Source organism: Onychostoma macrolepis, chromosome 04, assembly GCF_012432095.1.
Source record: "Onychostoma macrolepis isolate SWU-2019 chromosome 04, ASM1243209v1, whole genome shotgun sequence".
Lineage (NCBI taxonomy): Eukaryota > Metazoa > Chordata > Actinopteri > Cypriniformes > Cyprinidae > Onychostoma > Onychostoma macrolepis.
Window position 1 is genome coordinate 31,399,158 of NC_081158.1, and position 18,266 is coordinate 31,417,423.

Genomic DNA, 18,266 nt, shown 5'->3' on the forward strand with positions numbered 1-18,266 from the left:
TAAATGCCACCAATACAACTTTTTAGAGAAACATTTTCAAATAAATTGGCAAAAAACAAATGAATGAAAAATAAGACATGAACATCAATCATTATTATGCCATGGTCTGTCTGAGTACTCGATTCTGATTGGCTGGCAGGTGTTGATTAAATTCGTTTAACTGCACAGGTAGTTCCAGGTCAGTTTAATCACGTTCTATATTAACCCACTGCGCAAAGACACGTCCAAACAACGTCTTTTGTATGTCGTCTTTGAACGTCCAATTTTGGTCCCCTGAAGGTGCAGACTGTGACGCCAGATGACATATTTTTTCCAACGAATAATGAACGTCCAGTATTGACGTCCACATGACCTCTGTATAAGGGCTAATTGTAGGCCAAATGTGGTCGTTGTGGATGTCTTTTCTACATCAAACTTAAACTCATTTTAGACATCATTTTATACTGCTTATAGGCTCTGTACATAACTGTAGTCCCATTTCAGAAGGTGGCATACTGTTCAAGTTCATTTTCCTATAGCTTCATTTGATTGTCTCAGCAGCAGATGATAAATGGAAAAGGTGTAATGCATTTCCAATTCAATCCTGCTGCTGAGCCAAACAAAGCTACAGGAAAATTAACTGTTACAGGAAACAGGTCCTTCATGGACTACAGCTATAAACAGAGGTTTACAAATAAATCACAACTCAATCACCACTCACTTATTTCCATCTTTATTGTTTTTAACTGGCACAAACGTCACTAATAGGAATTGATGTCAGTGGCGTTGAAATTTTGCAGCAGAGCGATGATATCTCAGATCATTATCTAGTCTCCTGTATATTCCATATAGCTAAAGCTGTAAAGCCAACTTCTTGTTACAAATATGGTAGAACCATTACCTCTACCACAAAAGACTGCTTTATAAATAATCTTCCTGACTTATCTCAGTTCCTCAGCATATCCAATAGCTCAGAACAACTTGATGATGTAACAGGAACTATGGACTCTCTCTTTTCTAGCACTTTAGATGCGGTTGCTCCTTTACGCTTAAGGAAGATTAAGGATAAGAGTCCAACACCGTGGTATAATGAGCACACTCGCGCCCTAAAGAGAGCAGCCCGGAAAATGGAGCGCAGCTGGAGGAAAACTAAATTAGAGGTATTTCGTTTAGCTTGGCAGGAAAGTACCCTATCCTACAGAAAAGCATTAAAAACTGCTAGATCTGATTACTTTTCGTCTCTTCTAGAAGAAAACAAACATAACCCCGATATTTATTCAATACAGTAACTAAATTAACGAAAAATCAAGCATCAACAGGTGTTGGCATTTCCCAAGAGCATAGCAGTAATGACTTTATGAACTACTTCACTTCCAAGATCGATACTATCAGAGATAAAATTGTATCCCTGCAGCCGTCAGCTACAGTATCGCATCAGATAGCGCACTATAGACCCCTGAGGAACAATTCCACTCATTCTCTACTGTAGGAGAGGAAGAATTGTATAAACTTGTTAAATCATCTAAACCAACATCATGTATGTTAGACCCGATTCCATCTAAACTACTAAAAGAGCTGCTTCCAGAAGTCATAGATCCTCTTTGGCTATTATTAATTCATCATTGTCATTAGGATATGTCCCCAAAACCTTCAAATTGGCTGTTATTAAGCCTCTCATTAAAAACCACAACTTGACCCCAAAGATCTAGTTAATTACAGACCGATCTCAAATCTCCTTTTCTGTCAAAGATACTAGAAAGGTAGTATCCTCACAATTATATTCCTTCCTAGAGAAAATGATATCTGTGAGGAATTCCAGTCAGGATTTAGATCGTATCATAGTACTGAGACTGCTCTCATTAGAGTTACAAATGACCTGCTTCTATCATCTGATTGTGGTTGTATCTCTTTATTAGTTCTACTGGATCTTAGCGCCATGCTCGACACTATCGACCACAACATTCTTTTGAATAGACTACAAAACTTTGTTGGCATTAGTGGAAGTGCCTTAGCATGGTTCAAATCGTACTTATCTGACCGCCATCAGTTCGTAGCAGTGAATGAAGAGGTATCATATCGATCACAAGTGCAGTATGGAGTACCTCAAGGCTCAGTACTAGGGCCGTTACTTTTCACGCCTATATGTTACCCTTGGGAGATATTATCAGGAGACATGGTGTTAGCTTTCACTGTTATGCTGATGATACTCAGCTCTATATTTCTTCGCGCCCGGTGAAACACACCAAATTGAGAAACTAACGGAATGCATAGTCGATATAAAAACTGGATGACGAGTAATTTTTACTGCTAAATTCTGAAAAACAGAGGTGTTAATTATCGGACCTAAAACCCCACATGTAACCTAGAACATTATCTAACACTTGACGGCTGCTCTGTCAATTCTTCTTCATCAGTCAGGAACCTAGGTGTGCTGTTCGATAGCAATCTGTCATTTGAAAGCCATGTTTCTAGCATCTGTAAAACTGCATTTTTCATCTCAAAAGCATATCTAAATTGCGACCAATGCTCTCAACGTCAAATGCAGAAATGTTAATTCATGCTTATGACCTCAAGGTTAGACTATTGTAATGCTTTATTGGGTGGTTGTTCTGCACGCTTGATCAACAAACTACAGTTGGTCCAAAATGCAGCAGCTAGAGTCCTTACTAGAACCAGGAAATATGACCATATTAGCCCGGTTCTGTCAACACTGCACTGGCTCCCTATCAAACATCGGATAGATTTTAAAATCTTGTTAATTACTTATAAAGCCCTGAATGGTTTAGCTCCTCAGTACTTGAGCGAGCTCTTATCGCATTATAGTCCTCCACGTCCGCTGCGTTCTCAAAACTCTGGCCGCTTGATAATACCTAGAATATCAAAATCGACTGCGGGCGGCAGATCCTTTTCCTATTTAGCACCCAAACTCTGGAACAGTCTACCTAACACTGTTCGGGAGGCAGACACACTCTGTCAGTTTAAATCTAGATTAAAGACCCATCTCTTTAGCCTGGCTTACACATAACACATTAATACGCTTCTATTATTCAAATCCGTTAAAGGATTGTTAGGCTGCATTAATTAGATGAACCGGAACCGGGAACACTCCCCATAACACACGATGTACTCGTTACATCGTAAGTTGAATGGCATCTGCGCTAATGTTTGTCTGTTTCTTTCCTAGTCTGTTTCTCGGTCCGTGTCCGATCAGATGGTGGGTCGGCGCCGGAGGTGATGTCTGCGGCCCTGATCGCCGGGCGGAGACCAGGACGCCCGGATGACCCCAGAGATATATCCCCAGATATATCACCCAAAAATAACAAAATAACTAAAATATAATAAAATACCTAACTACATAATACTACTATTGTTAGAAATTGCAACAAAATTAAAATAGAAATATAAACTTTTGAACTGCGGGTTTCGTCTGGTCAGAGGAGAACTGGCCCCCCGACTGAGCCTGGTTTCTCCCAAGGTTTTTTTTTTCTCCATTCTGTCACAGAGGGAGTTTTGGTTCCTTGCCGCTGTCGCCTCTGGCTTGCTCAGTTGGGGACACTTACTTTCTAGCGATTATCGCCGATTTGATTGCACAGATACTATTTAAACTAAACTGAGCTAGACAATGACATCTCTGAATTCAATAATGAAATGCCTTTAACTGAAAATTGAGTGTTTAATCTTATCATTATACATTACTGACACTCTATCCTCCAATTTGATACTGTTAAGTGCTTTGACACAATCTGTATTGTAAAAGCGCTATATAAATAAAGGTGACTTGACTTGACTTGACTAATAAGCTTTGACTAGTTAAGTTTCCTGCCAACTACCATTAAAATCTAGGAACATGAATTTAATGGCTTGCATACTTCACTTCAATGTTGTGCATCGTAACCTAAAAACTTTCTAAAAAATCAACACTGGTGGTAAAATACAAAAAAATAATAATAAAGTTACACAGCCCACCTTGCGTGGGTCTGTACCACAACAACAAATGTACAACATAAAAAATAAAGTGCTTAACCGAATGTGTTTTGTGGGTCGGAACTGGGCCCCATTTATATTTCTTTATTAACTCCTCTGGATAAAGTTAATATGCTAATATGCACAATCATCTTTCAAACCACTCCATCTCTTAAGTTAAAATGTTTTTTTGGAAACCTGTACCTGACCTGATGATTTTATGTGGTGCTCAATACATTAAGTTACATGATAAAATATATCAACTGTGAAGAAAATGACTTCAACTCAATCTCGAAATCACATTTTTTATTGGGTAAAACAAAGTATTAAACAAAAATAGATAAAAACACTTGAATAGATCAGGATAAAAGGATATACCTAGGCCTGTGCAGACTCCTCATATATTGATATTCATTAACCATGTTGATATTTTCTGCACATGCCTTCAACGTCCAAAAAAAGTTACCTAGTCCGACGTTCAAATGTTGAACTGCATATTGACGTCCAAATGGGGTCTTGGTTAGACGTCCAAATAGCGGACCTAGTTTGCACGTCGTGCAGAATTGGTCTTGGACCGACGGACGCAATATAGACATAATCCGTCAGACGTCTAATGTTTAGAGGAATGCGCTTCCTATAAACATTCGTAACCATAGTAACATACAGTTACAGTTGAATAGTAATACAGACGAAAATAACCGCCATTTTTATCGTTCCGGTCAAATATTGCAGCGCAAATATTATTAACATCTTTAATATGTGAATGCTGGCAAATGACCATGGCATAAACGGGATATTTGCTCCGCTGCGCGTCGGGTGGTTCTTCTCCTCCACATCCTGCATTCAAATCGATTAATGCACAGCTAGCCATTGATTATCCCTTACATAATAAGCCTAAAACTATTCATAGACACACAGAAGTTTAACGTTTCATTAGTCATATTGGTCATCTCAGTATAAACCCAGAAAAGAAGATTGGCATTTTCATGTGGATTTTAAAATACATTTCATATATATTTTGTAATAGTATAGGCCTGATCTTTTACAAGTCCGTATGCCAACAAACAGGGCCACACATTACTATAACTTGTTTAGAAACAAAGCATAAAATGTTTATCACATGACTCTTGGGTGATCACCAGCAACCGACCCAAACTAGGAAACAGCTCCATCTAGTGTTTCATCCCTAAAACGTGACAAAAGAGAATTATTTCAGGCTCTATGAGTTTAAGGCATTTGCAGACTTTGAACATTCAAAAAACACAAGAGTCCAGTGCATGCAATCAAAAAGCTGATTTCATTAAACCAGGACGAGAAACCGACCTGACAGATGAAAGGCAGGCGCTCATGGCAGCAAGCATCCATCCATCCAAACCGGTTACAATAAAAGGCCACTCTAAAATGTGCAGTTTTATCACACAGCACAATGCCACAGATGTTGCAAGTTTTGAGGGAGCGTGCAATTGGCATGCTGACTGCAGGAATGTCCACCAGAGCTGTTGCCTGTGAATTGAAGGTTCATTTCTCTACCATAAGCCGTCTCCAAAGGCGTTTCAGAGAATTTGGCAGTACATCCAACCGGCCTCACAACCGCAGACCACGTGTAACCACACCAGCCCAGGACCTCCACATCCAGCATCTTCACCTCCAAGATCATCTGAGACCAGCTGCTGCAACAATCGGTTTGCATAACCAAAGAATTTCTGCACAAACTGTCAGAAACCGTCTCAGGGAAGCTCATCTGCATGCTCGTCGTCCTCATCGGGGTCTCAACCTGACTGCAGTTTTTCGTCGTAACCGACTTGAGTGGGCAAATGCTCACATTCGACGGCGTCTGGCACTTTGGAGAGGTGTTCTCTTCGTGGATGAATCCTGGTTTTCACTGTACAGGGCAGATGGCAGACAGCGTGTATGGCATCGTGTGGGTGAGCGGTTTGCTGATGTCAACATTGTGGATCGAGTGGCGGTGGGGTTATGGTATGGGCGAACAACGAACACAGGTGCATGTTATTGATGGCATTTTGAATGCACAGAGATACCGTGACGAGATTCTTGTTGTGCCATTCATCCACGACCATCACCTCATGTTGCAGCATGAGAATGCACAGCCCCATGTTGCAAGGATCTGTACACAATTCCTGGAAGCTGAAAACATCCCAGTTCTTGCATGGCCAGCATACTCACCGGACATGTCACCCATGGGGCATGTTTTGGATGCTCTGGATCGGCGTATACGACAGTGTGTTTCAGTTCCTGCCAATATCCAGCAACTTCGCACAGCCACTGAAGAGGAGTGGACCAACATTCCACAGACCACAATCAACAACCTGATCAACTCTAAGTGAAGGAGATGTGTTGCACTGCGTGAGGCAAATGGTGGTCACACCAGATACTGACTGGTTTTCATGATCCTAAGAAAGGTGAGAAATCAGCCCAGAACTACACGGGAGGAGCTGGTCAATGACCTGAAAAGAGCTGGGACCACCGTTTGCAAGGTTACTGTTGGTAATACACTAAGACGTCATGGTTTGAAATCATGCATGGCACGGAAGGTTCCCCTGCTTAAACCAGCACATGTCCAGGCCTGACTTAAGTTTGCCAATGACCATTTGGATGATCCAGAGGAGTCATGGGAGAAAGTCATGTGGTCAGATGAGACCAAAATAGAACTTTTTGGTCATAATTCCACTAAACGTGTTTGGAGGAAGAAGAGTGATGAGTACCATCCCAAGAACACCATCCCTACTGTGAAGCATGGGGGTGGTAGCATCATGCTTTGGGGGTGTTTTTCTGCACATGGGACAGGGCGACTGCACTGTATTAAGGAGAGGATGACCGGGGCCATGTATTGCGAGATTTTGGGGAACAACCTCCTTCCCTCAGTTAGAGCATTGAAGATGGGTCGAGGCTGGGTCTTCCAACATGACAATGACCCGAAGCACACAGCCAGGATAACCAAGGAGTGGCTCTGTAAGAAGCATATCAAGGTTCTGGCGTGGCCTAGCCAGTCTCCAGACCTAAACCCAATAGAGAATCTTTGGAGGGAGCTCAAACTCCGTGTCTCTCAGCGACAGGCCAGAAACCTGACTGATCTAGAGAAGATCTGTGTGGAGGAGTGGGCCAAAATCCCTCCTGCAGTGTGTGCAAACCTGGTGAAAAACTACAGGAAACGTTTGACCTCTGTAATTGCAAACAAAGGCTACTGTACCAAATATTAACATTGATTTTCTCAGGTGTTCAAATACTTATTTGCAGCTGTATCATACAAATAAATAGTTAAAATATAAATAGTTAGTTTTTTTTTTTAGATTATGTCTCTCACAGTGGACATGCACCTACGATGACAATTTCAGACCCCTCCATGATTTCTAAGTGGGAGAACTTGCAAAATAGCAGGGTGTTCAAATACTTATTTTCCTCACTGTATATGACGTTGCTGGGAAAACCCATTTTTTTAAGCGTGTAGGTCTAAGACGGACATAATTTCGCTTTTATTCATTGCTTGCATATTATTAAAATGAACTATTATGTGAAGAAATGCAGCAGTATTGAAGTATTATGTCAGGCAGTAGACCTTTATAATGAAGCACTATTCACTTACGTCCACAGATAACACCAGCATCTTTTTCATGGCTGCAGTTTTGTGGAACTGTTCTGCTTAATACACAGTTCTTCAGTGTAGATTCTGTTCCATTACAGCTCACTTTATACATCCATACACAGGCACGTGCACACATAGACATAAAAGGGGGCTTGAGCACCTGCCCTTTTTCGTCCTCGAAAGAAAGTGCCCTTTTTCTAGGGAGTTTTTTTTTAATAAATGAATATATATATATATATATATATATATATATATATATATATATATGTGTGTGTGCCTGTGTGTTTCTGTTTGCGCACAGAAACAAATAAAAAACAAATAAAAAATCAAAATATCAGGTCTGGTCAGGAAATTAGATTGTCGCGTGCCGATGCCTTTCTCCCCTCCAAGTCTCGGCGCAGGCGCGTGCAACACAGCAGTGTAGCACACATTATTGATCGGCACATGCAGGAGCGCATGCAGGATTTCTTCTGAGGGTACGCACAGTTTTTTTTTTTTGGGGATCGTATGTTATGGTAAAGTCATAATATTTCGCTTCGTTTTTTATAAAGCTAATTTATAAAAACGTTTGGAGCACTTTTTGTTCGTTAAATGTAAGATTTTTTTTGTTTTTGTTTTTGTTTTAAGTAAAGACCAAGCGGCCAGCGGCAGACAGTGGGCTGAACATAGCCTATGTTTGATCAATTTAGCCTTCTCAAATCATCACGACTTGCCTAAAATACAATCTATAGATATAAAACAAGCATATCACAATGTTAGTTTAAATGGTTGAACTATATAAATGTGCGCTAGGTGCATATCTAATCGTTTGTGTGAAGAGTGGAAGCTGAAGCGCACTTTGCAGGACATGGAGGCGCCAGAGCAGTCACTTGCGTTTTTTTCTTGATAGTGGAAACAACTTAAAATATGCTGTAATTTTTGCTTATAACGGTAACAGTAATACATCATTCGTAACTGTAAAGGGTCTACTTTTATTTGTGTGCATTCACAATATTAACAAAACGTTGTGCTTTTATTAAAATAAATAGGAAAACAGAGGATGCGCTTGTAGTCTCGTCTTGAATAGGAGCGCTTCACAATGATGAACCGAAAGAGTCACAAATATGATAAACATGTCTATAGAAAGCTTTAAATTACTACTTTAAAACGAAATAATTCAAATCGAAAACAAAAACTTTCATTATGTAATCCGTAAAGATGCATTTCTCTCTAAAGGCAAGTCCAATGAGGAGATGGCCAGTCATTTTTCATCACCGTCTAAAATATAAAAATAAGGAAAAGCCTAAAACAGGCCCGATTATATATATTTTTTCTGATTTTTATGTTGCTCTGCTCGGAATTCCTTAAGATTTAAAGGATTTTCTGCAACACAATTTTGTCTGATATGTGAATTATTTATTAGCCTATTTTTAATCCATGCAGCAAAAAAAGCTTTAAAAATTACTTTATTGCATTCCAGATGATTTTAAAGAACTTTTCACTATAAATTTTACGGGTAGCTTGAATGTGAAACATTGTAATGAATTCGTTGTATTCCCATTTGTAAAATAGGCTACAATTGTTGACCAGTCTGAATTGTTGTAGTCTAACCCGATGAAAGCGCATGTAGCACGATTTTCTCTTTCTATTTGACGCAATGTTTATAAGCAGAAACTGACTTTGGCATGCAAAAGACTGATACATTCATTATTAATGGCATGGCTGGTTCAGTCGACAGAAATACGGGACAAACGGGCCTATAATTTACTGCTGAAATGTTTGCTGGGCAAATCTCAGGTCAGTCTGAGCGCTCATGGTACTCACAGTGCGTACAGCCACACCTGCAGGCGCCACTGGGCACATGCACATCACAGACAAGCAGAGAACCGCAGACCGCAGAAGTGAAGCCCTCCCTCCCTCTCCAGTTGTGTTTGTCTTGGTGTGGAGGTGAGTGGTGATAAACAAAAGACTAAGCTACCTGTACCTCGAATTTACAGCTAATTATCCAAAAGGCAAATATAGTTAATTTGTTTTGCTAACATCCATGATACACGAGAGAGCTACCATGTAAATTAGCTGAAGTTTAGACCATTGCGCGTTCTTTTATTGCATGATTCAATTTATTAAGATGCATCTAGATTAAGAATGATCACAAAATTCAAGATATGGGGGCAGAAATGTATATATTTATGTAATTTCATATAGTTAATCAGTATCACGCGAAGACTGAAGTTTTGTTTTTCCACCAAAAAGCAACATGATTACAAATGTGATATTGATTTTATAAAGCAGTTCAATAAACAAGAATTTAATATTAACACACTTACGTTTTAGACACAATATTAACTGTTTTTGCTCTATTTCGCCAACAAATATAATTTAAATTTGCGTTTTGTTCCTGAATGAATCAACAGTTTAAATGATTCGGTTCAGTCGCAATGACTCACTTATTAACAGTGACTTGCTGCCACCTACTGGCAGTTTTAATTTCACATTTAAAGTAACTTTTCTTTTTTTTTTATAATTTCAAATATCAGTATTCGACGTTTTATGTTTAAAATATCAAAACAGTATTAATGCATTTGTAACTGCAGGTTAAATGCATTCATGTCCTGCATTAAACAGTGTGTAAATGCGTCTAAATGCCACTTCTAATGCAGCTTCTGTGTTTTCTCTGCAGTGCAAAGATTAATTTTGTCAATACTGATTTAATTTGCTTGGTAAAAGCTTAAATTACTTATTCTAATTGACTGATTCAATTGAAGAATTTGACTGAAAATATGATGCACACTCATGCAGGTAAAAATGCTTTATAAAGGTAAAAATGCCCATAAAAGGTAAAAAATCTATTTCAACTTATTGGAAAAGATTCATTTCTATCACTGCTGTCAACTGATCACCACAGAATATGCAGAATATCAAAAACTTTAGGAGTCAGCTGTAAAAAGTACAGTAGTCCTTAAGATATCTTTAACGTTTTGTTTAGAAAAAAAATTAAATAAATATGAGAAGTGCCCTTTTTTCCACTTGAACCCCTGCCCATCAAAATGTCTGTGCACGTCCCTGTTCATACTGGTCCTGATCCTCGTCCAAAATAAGCAGCACTCTTTACCTCTGTCACATTCCCACAGTCCACCTCTCTACACACCACTGCAGCATCTGATGCATCCCAGCCATCATCACACACTGTTCCCCATATTCCATTATGAAGAACCTCCACTCGTCCAGAACAAGAGTTAGTGCCATTCATCAGTCTGTAAGTTTTTCTAATTGTATTTAGTCATATTCTAATCAAATATTTATTTATATTTTATTATAACAAGATAAGTATGATCTGTATGTTAATACCTGCTAAATGTTTCTCTTCTTCGTCTGTCTGTTTGAAAAGTGCTGTGTACATGTGAAATGTACGTGTTTTTCTCGACTGCTTTCTCTTCATGTCATATAAGTTACAGGTTTATTTAAAATAGATATCATATTTGTTAAACGTGTGGTTTGCTGCATGAAAGATTGGATGTGTGCCTAATTTGTTTACCAGGAAAACATGAGATGATACAATGAGCCTTTGTTTGTGGAAGATTGTTACTTTGGAAAGTCATTCCAAAGAAACAATCTTCCACATGCCAATGGGCCAGGTTGTGTTCGGTCATGCTCGGAGCGGGTGCGAGTAGGACCCAGGGGGTTACACTATTGGCATGGGAGGCGGGCGCACTAACAAGGCGGCTAAAGACTGCAGCACATAGTGTCAGTCGCTAGTACACCTCTTGAGATCTGGGGAGTGAGTTTGGACTACAGTGTTGAGTTTTGTAACACTACTGTTGCAGCTAGCATTGCATTCAGAGGAAAAGACTGGACGATGGATCATCTTTAGCCGTTCTTGGCATATTTATTTTACTAGCTGCCGACACATCAGTCTCACGGTCGGACAGCCTTCAGTGTTATGATATTTTTTCTATCGCCTACGGCAACTCAATTGGGACAAACATAATGACGCAAATGCGTCCTCTAATAGCTTACACTTTAGTGCCCCCCTGTGGCATAAACATAATGCACAATACAGAACAGTACAGCATTACATTAATATACAACTGAAGACATAATGAACATTTAACATACAGTGTTGATTTCCGGTGTTTGTGATATCACAAAGCGGTCCATTAGATTATCATTAAAATAAATCCCGCCTAAAAAACTATTTAAACTCTTCGGGCACTGTTAGACCCCAGGAGAAGGCGATTAGTCACCAGAAGAGACGGACGGCAGCGCGTAATGCCGAGTTCACACTGCACGATTTTAGCCCGATTTTTCACTCGCCGACAGGTTTTGATAAATCGCTGACAAATGCCCGACATCGGAGGCAAATCGGAGCTCGTTCACGCGAGTGACAATCGCGCAGTGTGAATTATCACAGACGCGATCTGAGAGAATCGCCGACACGTCGCCGACGCCTGTGAGATATTTGGCATGCTAAATATCTGGAGCTGTCGGCGATTCACAATCACGCTGTGTGCAATGATTTCTGACTGAAAACTACATCACGATGACCTTCAGCCAATGAGAGACAAAGATACAGGGCAGAGGGAAGTTCAGTGAGGAGTTATAGACCATATCACTGATATGTACAATTATATCATACAGAAACAAGCACAAACGCTTGACCAGCCGCAACATCAGCATAACAGTTACTGCAAAATTATTATTTACCACTCTTTGCAGAACACAATCCCTGTTCCCTGCATCTCCCTCCTGCATAATCTGTTTTTGTAGCTGGAAATCAGGGCACAGACAATTTGCGGGCTATATTTTTTTTAATACTTCCAGTCTCGCTCGAGAACAACGGGCTGACGCACGCAGGTTCTCGCGTTATTTCCTTATCACTTCTCGCGTGTGTTTTGTTGTGAAATGTAGTTTGCGGATCAGACAGAGTTGTCGGCGATTCTTCCTATTGTGAAATCGTGCAATGTGAAAGCCCCTGTCGTCGATCCATCGTGCAATGTGAACACAGCAGCGACTGAATGCTTCCCCAGATAGTCACGCAGTGTGAAAACAACAGCGATCCGACGAGTTTGAAAATCGTGCAGTGTGAACTCGGCATAAGTGTTTTAATACTTGTTCTTAGTTCTGTTGTTTAAATTAATTACTTGCTGCTAGGAAAGAATAGTTCGTTTCCTACCTATTTCTATTCTGCTTTTTCGTTGTGGTTTATATTTTTGATTGCACTTACTGGTCATTATAATAACTGCCCCTTTAGCAGTTAATGCACTTAAGTGCAAAGTGTTAGTTTCGATTTGAGCCATTGCCCTGCGATTGGCTGGTGGTTGTGCTAATTAAAAGCTGCCACAGCTTTTTTTCACTCTAGACTGTGTATTTGTTTGAGGTCTGTGCGCCGACGCGGAAGCGTTCAGTCTCCTCGTGTAAAGACCTGCGACTTTTTCCTGCGCGACTTTAACCGAGCTACACACTTAAGTATCTTTTTTTCCTTCCTCACACACTCTGCTTTCCTATCCTCTTTCCTTCTACCTCTATCATGTGTCTCCAAAACATTCCGGTTCTCTCTCAGCCACGCTCTAACATCACTGGCAGACGGCAACGTAATCCTGCTAACCTACGCCCTATCTCTACATCTTCCACTACACCTCTGGCTTTCTCTGTGGGTCTCTGGAATTGTAAGTCAGCCGTCAACAAAGCTGACTTCATTTCTGCCTTTTCTTTAAAATCCACTCTCAGCATCTTGGGCTTGACTAAGACCTGGATTCGTCCAGAAGACTCAGCAACCCCAGCTGCTCTCTCTACTAATTTCTCTTTCTCTCACACTTTGCGTCAAGTTGGCCTGGGTGGGGGTACTGGCCTGCTCGTTTCAAACAATTTGAAATACTCAACCCGCTCTACCCTATGCAATTACAACTCATTTGAATGTCATGCCATTACTGTATCAGCTCCGATAAAACTCCAGATTGTGGTAATCTACCGTCCCCCTGGACAAATTCTAGCCACCTTCCTAGAGGAGCTGGACGGGTTGTTGTCCTCTTTCGTGGAGGATGGCACTCCACTCTTAGTCTTTGGTGATTTCAACATTCACCTAGACAAGCCTGGTTATCTGATGTTCTTCGTGAACATCGGACTAAACTCAGAGCGGCAGAGAGAAAATGGCGCAAATCAAACAATCCGTCGGACCTGAGTAGGTATCAGTCTTTGCTCTCATCTTTCTCTGCTGATGTCCACACTGCCAAATGCTCACATTTCCACAAGAAGATCAACAGCGCTCCAGACATGCGTAATCTCTTCAGAACATTTAATTCTCTCCTCTGTCCCCCTCCACCACCTCCCACCACTTCTATTACAGCTGATGACTTTGCAACTTTTTTTACAGACAAAACTAGATCGATCAGTGATCAGTTCTCACCTCCACACTCACAGGACCCCCAACCAACCACACATCCACTGCTAAAACTCCCATCTTCTCCTTCTGTCCCCTGACGGAGGCTGAAGTATCCAAACTTCTCCTCTCCAACCATCCTACAACATGTCCTCTTGACCCAATCCCCTCGCACCTTCTGCAAGCAATCTCTCCCACGCTCTTACCGGCACTCACACACATCATCAACACATCCCTCCTCACAGGCATCTTCCCCACTGCGTTCAAGCAGGCTCGGGTAACCCCACTGCTCGAAAAACCTACATTAAACACTTCTCTTATAGAAAACTATAGACCTGTCTCTCTCCTTCCATTCATTGCGAAAACACTTGAACGTGTTGTCTTCAACCAGGTCTCATTGTTTCTTTCACAGAACAACAAACTGGACGCTAAACAGTCAGGTTTCAGGAGTGGCCATTCAACTGAGACTGCGCTTCTCTCGGTCACTGAAGCCCTGCGAATTGCAAAAGCCCATTCCAAATCATCAGTCCTCATTCTGCTGGATCTATCTGCCGCGTTTGACACTGTCAATCATCAGATACTCCTCTCCACTCTCTCATCACTGGGCATCGCTAGAATTCCACTTCGCTGGTTTGAATCCTATCTCACTGGTAGGTCTTTCAGGGTGGCCTGGGGAGGGGAGGTTTCCAAAGCACATACACTGGTCACTGGGGTTCCTCAGGGATCGGTTCTTGGACCCCTCCTCTTCTCCACATACACTACATCACTGGGTCCCATCATACAGGCACATGGATTCTCCTACCACTGCTATGCTGATGACACACAGCTCTATCTCTCCTTTCAACCAGATGATCCAACGGTAGCTGCAAGGATCTCAGGTTGCCTGGCGGACATCTCGGCATGGATGAAAGAACATCACCTTCAGCTCAACCTGGCAAAGACTGAGCTTCTTGTCTTTCCCGCCGCTCCAACTCTACAGCATGACATCACGATTAAGTTAGGTTCATCAACAATTACCCCATCAACTTCGGTCGGAAATCTTGGTGTAATCTTTGATGACCAGCTGACCTTCAAAGACCACATTGCAAAGACTGCTCGATCTTGCAGGTTTGCACTACACAACATCAGAAAGATCAGGCCCTTTCTGACAGAGCATGCTGCACAACTTCTTGTCCAGGCCCTTGTCATTTCTAGGCTGGACTACTGCAATGCTTTTCTGGCTGGACTTCCATCAAACACAGTCAAACCTCTACAAATGATTCAGAATGCGGCGGCACGACTGGTCTTCAAGGAACCCAAAAGAGCCCATGTTACACCTCTCTTTATCTCATTGCATTGGCTACCAGTCGCAGCTCGCATCAAGTTCAAGACACTGATGCTTGCTTATAGAACAACCACAGGCTCAGCACCCGCCTACATGCACTCACTATTAAGAATCTACATCCCCTCCAGAAGTCTGAGATCTGCTAGTGAGCGACGCCTCGTGGTACCATCACAAAGAGGCTCAAAATCACTCTCCAGAACATTCTCGTTCACCATTCCTGGCTGGTGGAATGATCTTCCCACCCATATTCGGAGTGCTGGATCCCTGTCAATCTTCAAGCAACAGCTGAAAACTCATCTCTTTCGACACTACTTGACTCCTTATTTATTCCTTCCCTTGCTAGCTTGTACTTATTTAAACAATGCCTGAGACTTGGTGTTACAAGCACTTCGTTTGTCGGATTGCCTCTTCAAGATGAATCGCTTTATGTATTCCCCAAATTGTAAGTCGCTTTGGATAAAAGCGTCTGCAAAATGACTAAATGTAAATGTACTGAAATTCGAATGGTTGGCGGGAGAATGCTTGGTTGAGCACTGCACGTTTCAAAATCGAAACCCGGTGCAGGTGTTTTTATATCACTGTATTTATGAAGGAAACCAACTGTTTTCAGAAAATTTTGTATGTCATTTTCATTTTGTTCTCGCATATAATGTCTGATAAAGCAGTGTTTGTGAGCGGAGCTCTGCTTTGTGTACAGCGTTACCGGGGAAACCTTGCTCTCTACTCCAACAGCGCTTCCTGCTGGCAGATAATTAATTTGCATATATATGCGGCCTCAAATAGTGTAAGTCTGTGGGACTATGGTATAAAAAAATTCAACTGTATAACAGTTTCACTGCAATTCATGTTATAATGTTAGAATTAAAGAACAATTAACAATTAGGGTTTACTAACCCTAACCCTAACCCTAACCGTTGCACTTATCTGTACATAGTAAATGCAGTTATTTTTAAGCTGTTGTTGACATTCTATCTAAAACAAGATTTAGCCAAAAAAAACAACAACAATAACATTACCACTTTAATATGTCTTGCAATATCCGTGCGTGCAAAAGTTCTGCGCGATCCTCTTGTTTAATATTCTCGCTGTGTCTCATTTAGAAGGCTGCGTCCTCCGGAGGTCTCATTCGAAGGGTGCATACGTCATCGAGGCTGTCTCATTTCAGAAAAGCAAGTAGGACACTCTGAATGCGACCTTCGAATGCAACCTTCTTTCACAGGATTTCGGAGGATGCATCAGGTGTATCCTTCGTTGCTGCAGATAACCCTAAACAACCGTCGTTAATTTGAAAAATGCCGGCGCTGACAGAGTGGTGTTTACAATTTACCTTAAATATCCTCCTCCTTTTTTTCTATAACAGATGTATGTTGTACATACGCTGCAGCTCCTCAAACGTTGAACAAAATAAAACAAGTAATAAAGTAGTGTGAGAACGCAATGATACACTAAATGTGTTGGCATAGCAACATGATACTTCCTGTTTCCTTTTCCACCCTTCCTACGAAGGTCATCTCATTTAAATCTAGGTTGAGGACACTTCGTAGATGCATCCTATAGAGGATGCAACCTCTAGAGGATTCGACCTCTGGAGGGCGCAGCCTTCTAAATGAGACACCGCTTCAGGGTCTGAATTGATATGCAATATTGACGAACTTGCTGCTTTGGCAAGGGGCGGGGCAGTACAGAAACGCCATCTAAGCTGTTCGCCAATCACAACGCACTGTACAGCTAACCAATCACAACACATTTCGTTTTTTGGAAGGCAGGCCTTCATCAAACCCAGAACTAATCGAGCCGTTTGTGCCAGGCTGGGGAGAGAGGTGTTGTAATAATGTAAATTATGTGAAAAATAATGTGATTTTTGAACCACCAAGCATGAGACCATGTTCTAGTACACCCCCAAAACAAAATCAAGACTTTGTAAAAGAGCATAATAGGACCCCTTTAAGACTTGATAGTGTGGACATAAACATGACAGGGTGTACATAGCATTCATTTTGTAGTTAATATTGTTAAAAACTAAAACGAATGGGGTGTATGTATGTGTTTGAGGATGTAATTAGATTATTTATTATTATTATATTATTTTTAATAACCCTGATTAGGAAAGGGTCAAAGGGACATCATACCTTTCAGAAAATATAATTAGCATCTTAATTTTGCAATGAAAACTTCTACTTCCGGCTTCGCTACTGTTCGGACACTCCTGCTTATTGCTCTGCGCTTCGCTCCCTATTTATGCACTTTTCTCAGATTTCTCTAAGATTTTAACTTCAGCATATCAGCACAGTGCTCAAACAACACAGTTTTTAGAAAAAGACTCTTTGCCTCCCACTGCCACCAGTTTACATTCCGGAGACAGGAAAACACAGCTGCCTACATTCAAACAGACGGGAAAGAAAATGCCCCCTGTGGAATCTACTTGCTGCATGAACTGCCACAGACTTCTACAAAGGATTGCGGTTCTTGAAACAAAGTTACTTGCTGGACCTCCAAAACAGGTGGAACACACAGCAGATCGTCATCACGGACCCCCGCAGCATACAGCCGGTGAGTCCTATGAATCTAGTGAATCTCAACAGCTTATACAAAGTGTAGAAGAGCAAGCTGATCGACCGACTAATCGATGGCACAAACAGGGAGCGAGACCCAAAGGCACTCGAGACATCAGATTGTCATGAGTATCTCATATTGCTGCGGTAGCATCCTCTACCCCAGATACGGCTATGACAAGACTTGTAAACACTGACATTTTACAACCCCCTATACATCTTGAGAACCGATTTGAAGCATTAATGAATATGGGTGAGGAATCCTCAAATGTGACAAAACATGGATCGTGTCAGCCAGCAGCTAACATTGCTACTAACAGATGCTCAAGGTTGAGCAGACAGCGGCACCCAGCTCAGAGCGCAGCCGAGCCCAGGACTCTGATAGTGGGCGACTCTATTATCAGAAACATCAGTACTACAACTACATGCTGCTTTCCTCAAGCAACCGTCTCTGATGTGAACAAGGAACTTCGGAACATTCTGATGAAGCAC

The 18,266-nt window shown here is 41.2% G+C and overlaps 2 protein-coding genes across 2 annotated transcripts in view; both read left to right on the plus strand.

Annotated features, from left to right (window-relative positions):
* LOC131538541 (deleted in malignant brain tumors 1 protein-like) overlaps positions 1–18,266 on the plus strand; it is a 44,440-nt gene that overhangs the window by 6,689 nt on the left and 19,485 nt on the right.
* Positions 13,689–15,685, plus strand: LOC131539086 (uncharacterized). Its single transcript, XM_058773408.1, has 2 exons — positions 13,689–13,700; positions 14,311–15,685. The coding sequence occupies exon 2, from the start codon at positions 14,803–14,805 to the stop codon at positions 15,589–15,591; it is 789 nt and encodes a 262-aa protein (XP_058629391.1). The 5' UTR covers positions 13,689–13,700; positions 14,311–14,802; the 3' UTR covers positions 15,592–15,685.

Excerpts from the sequence above, each read along its gene's own strand:
- LOC131539086 (XM_058773408.1), top strand. The coding sequence starts at position 14,803 with ATGAAAGAACATCACCTTCAGCTCAACCTGGCAAAGACTGAGCTTCTT.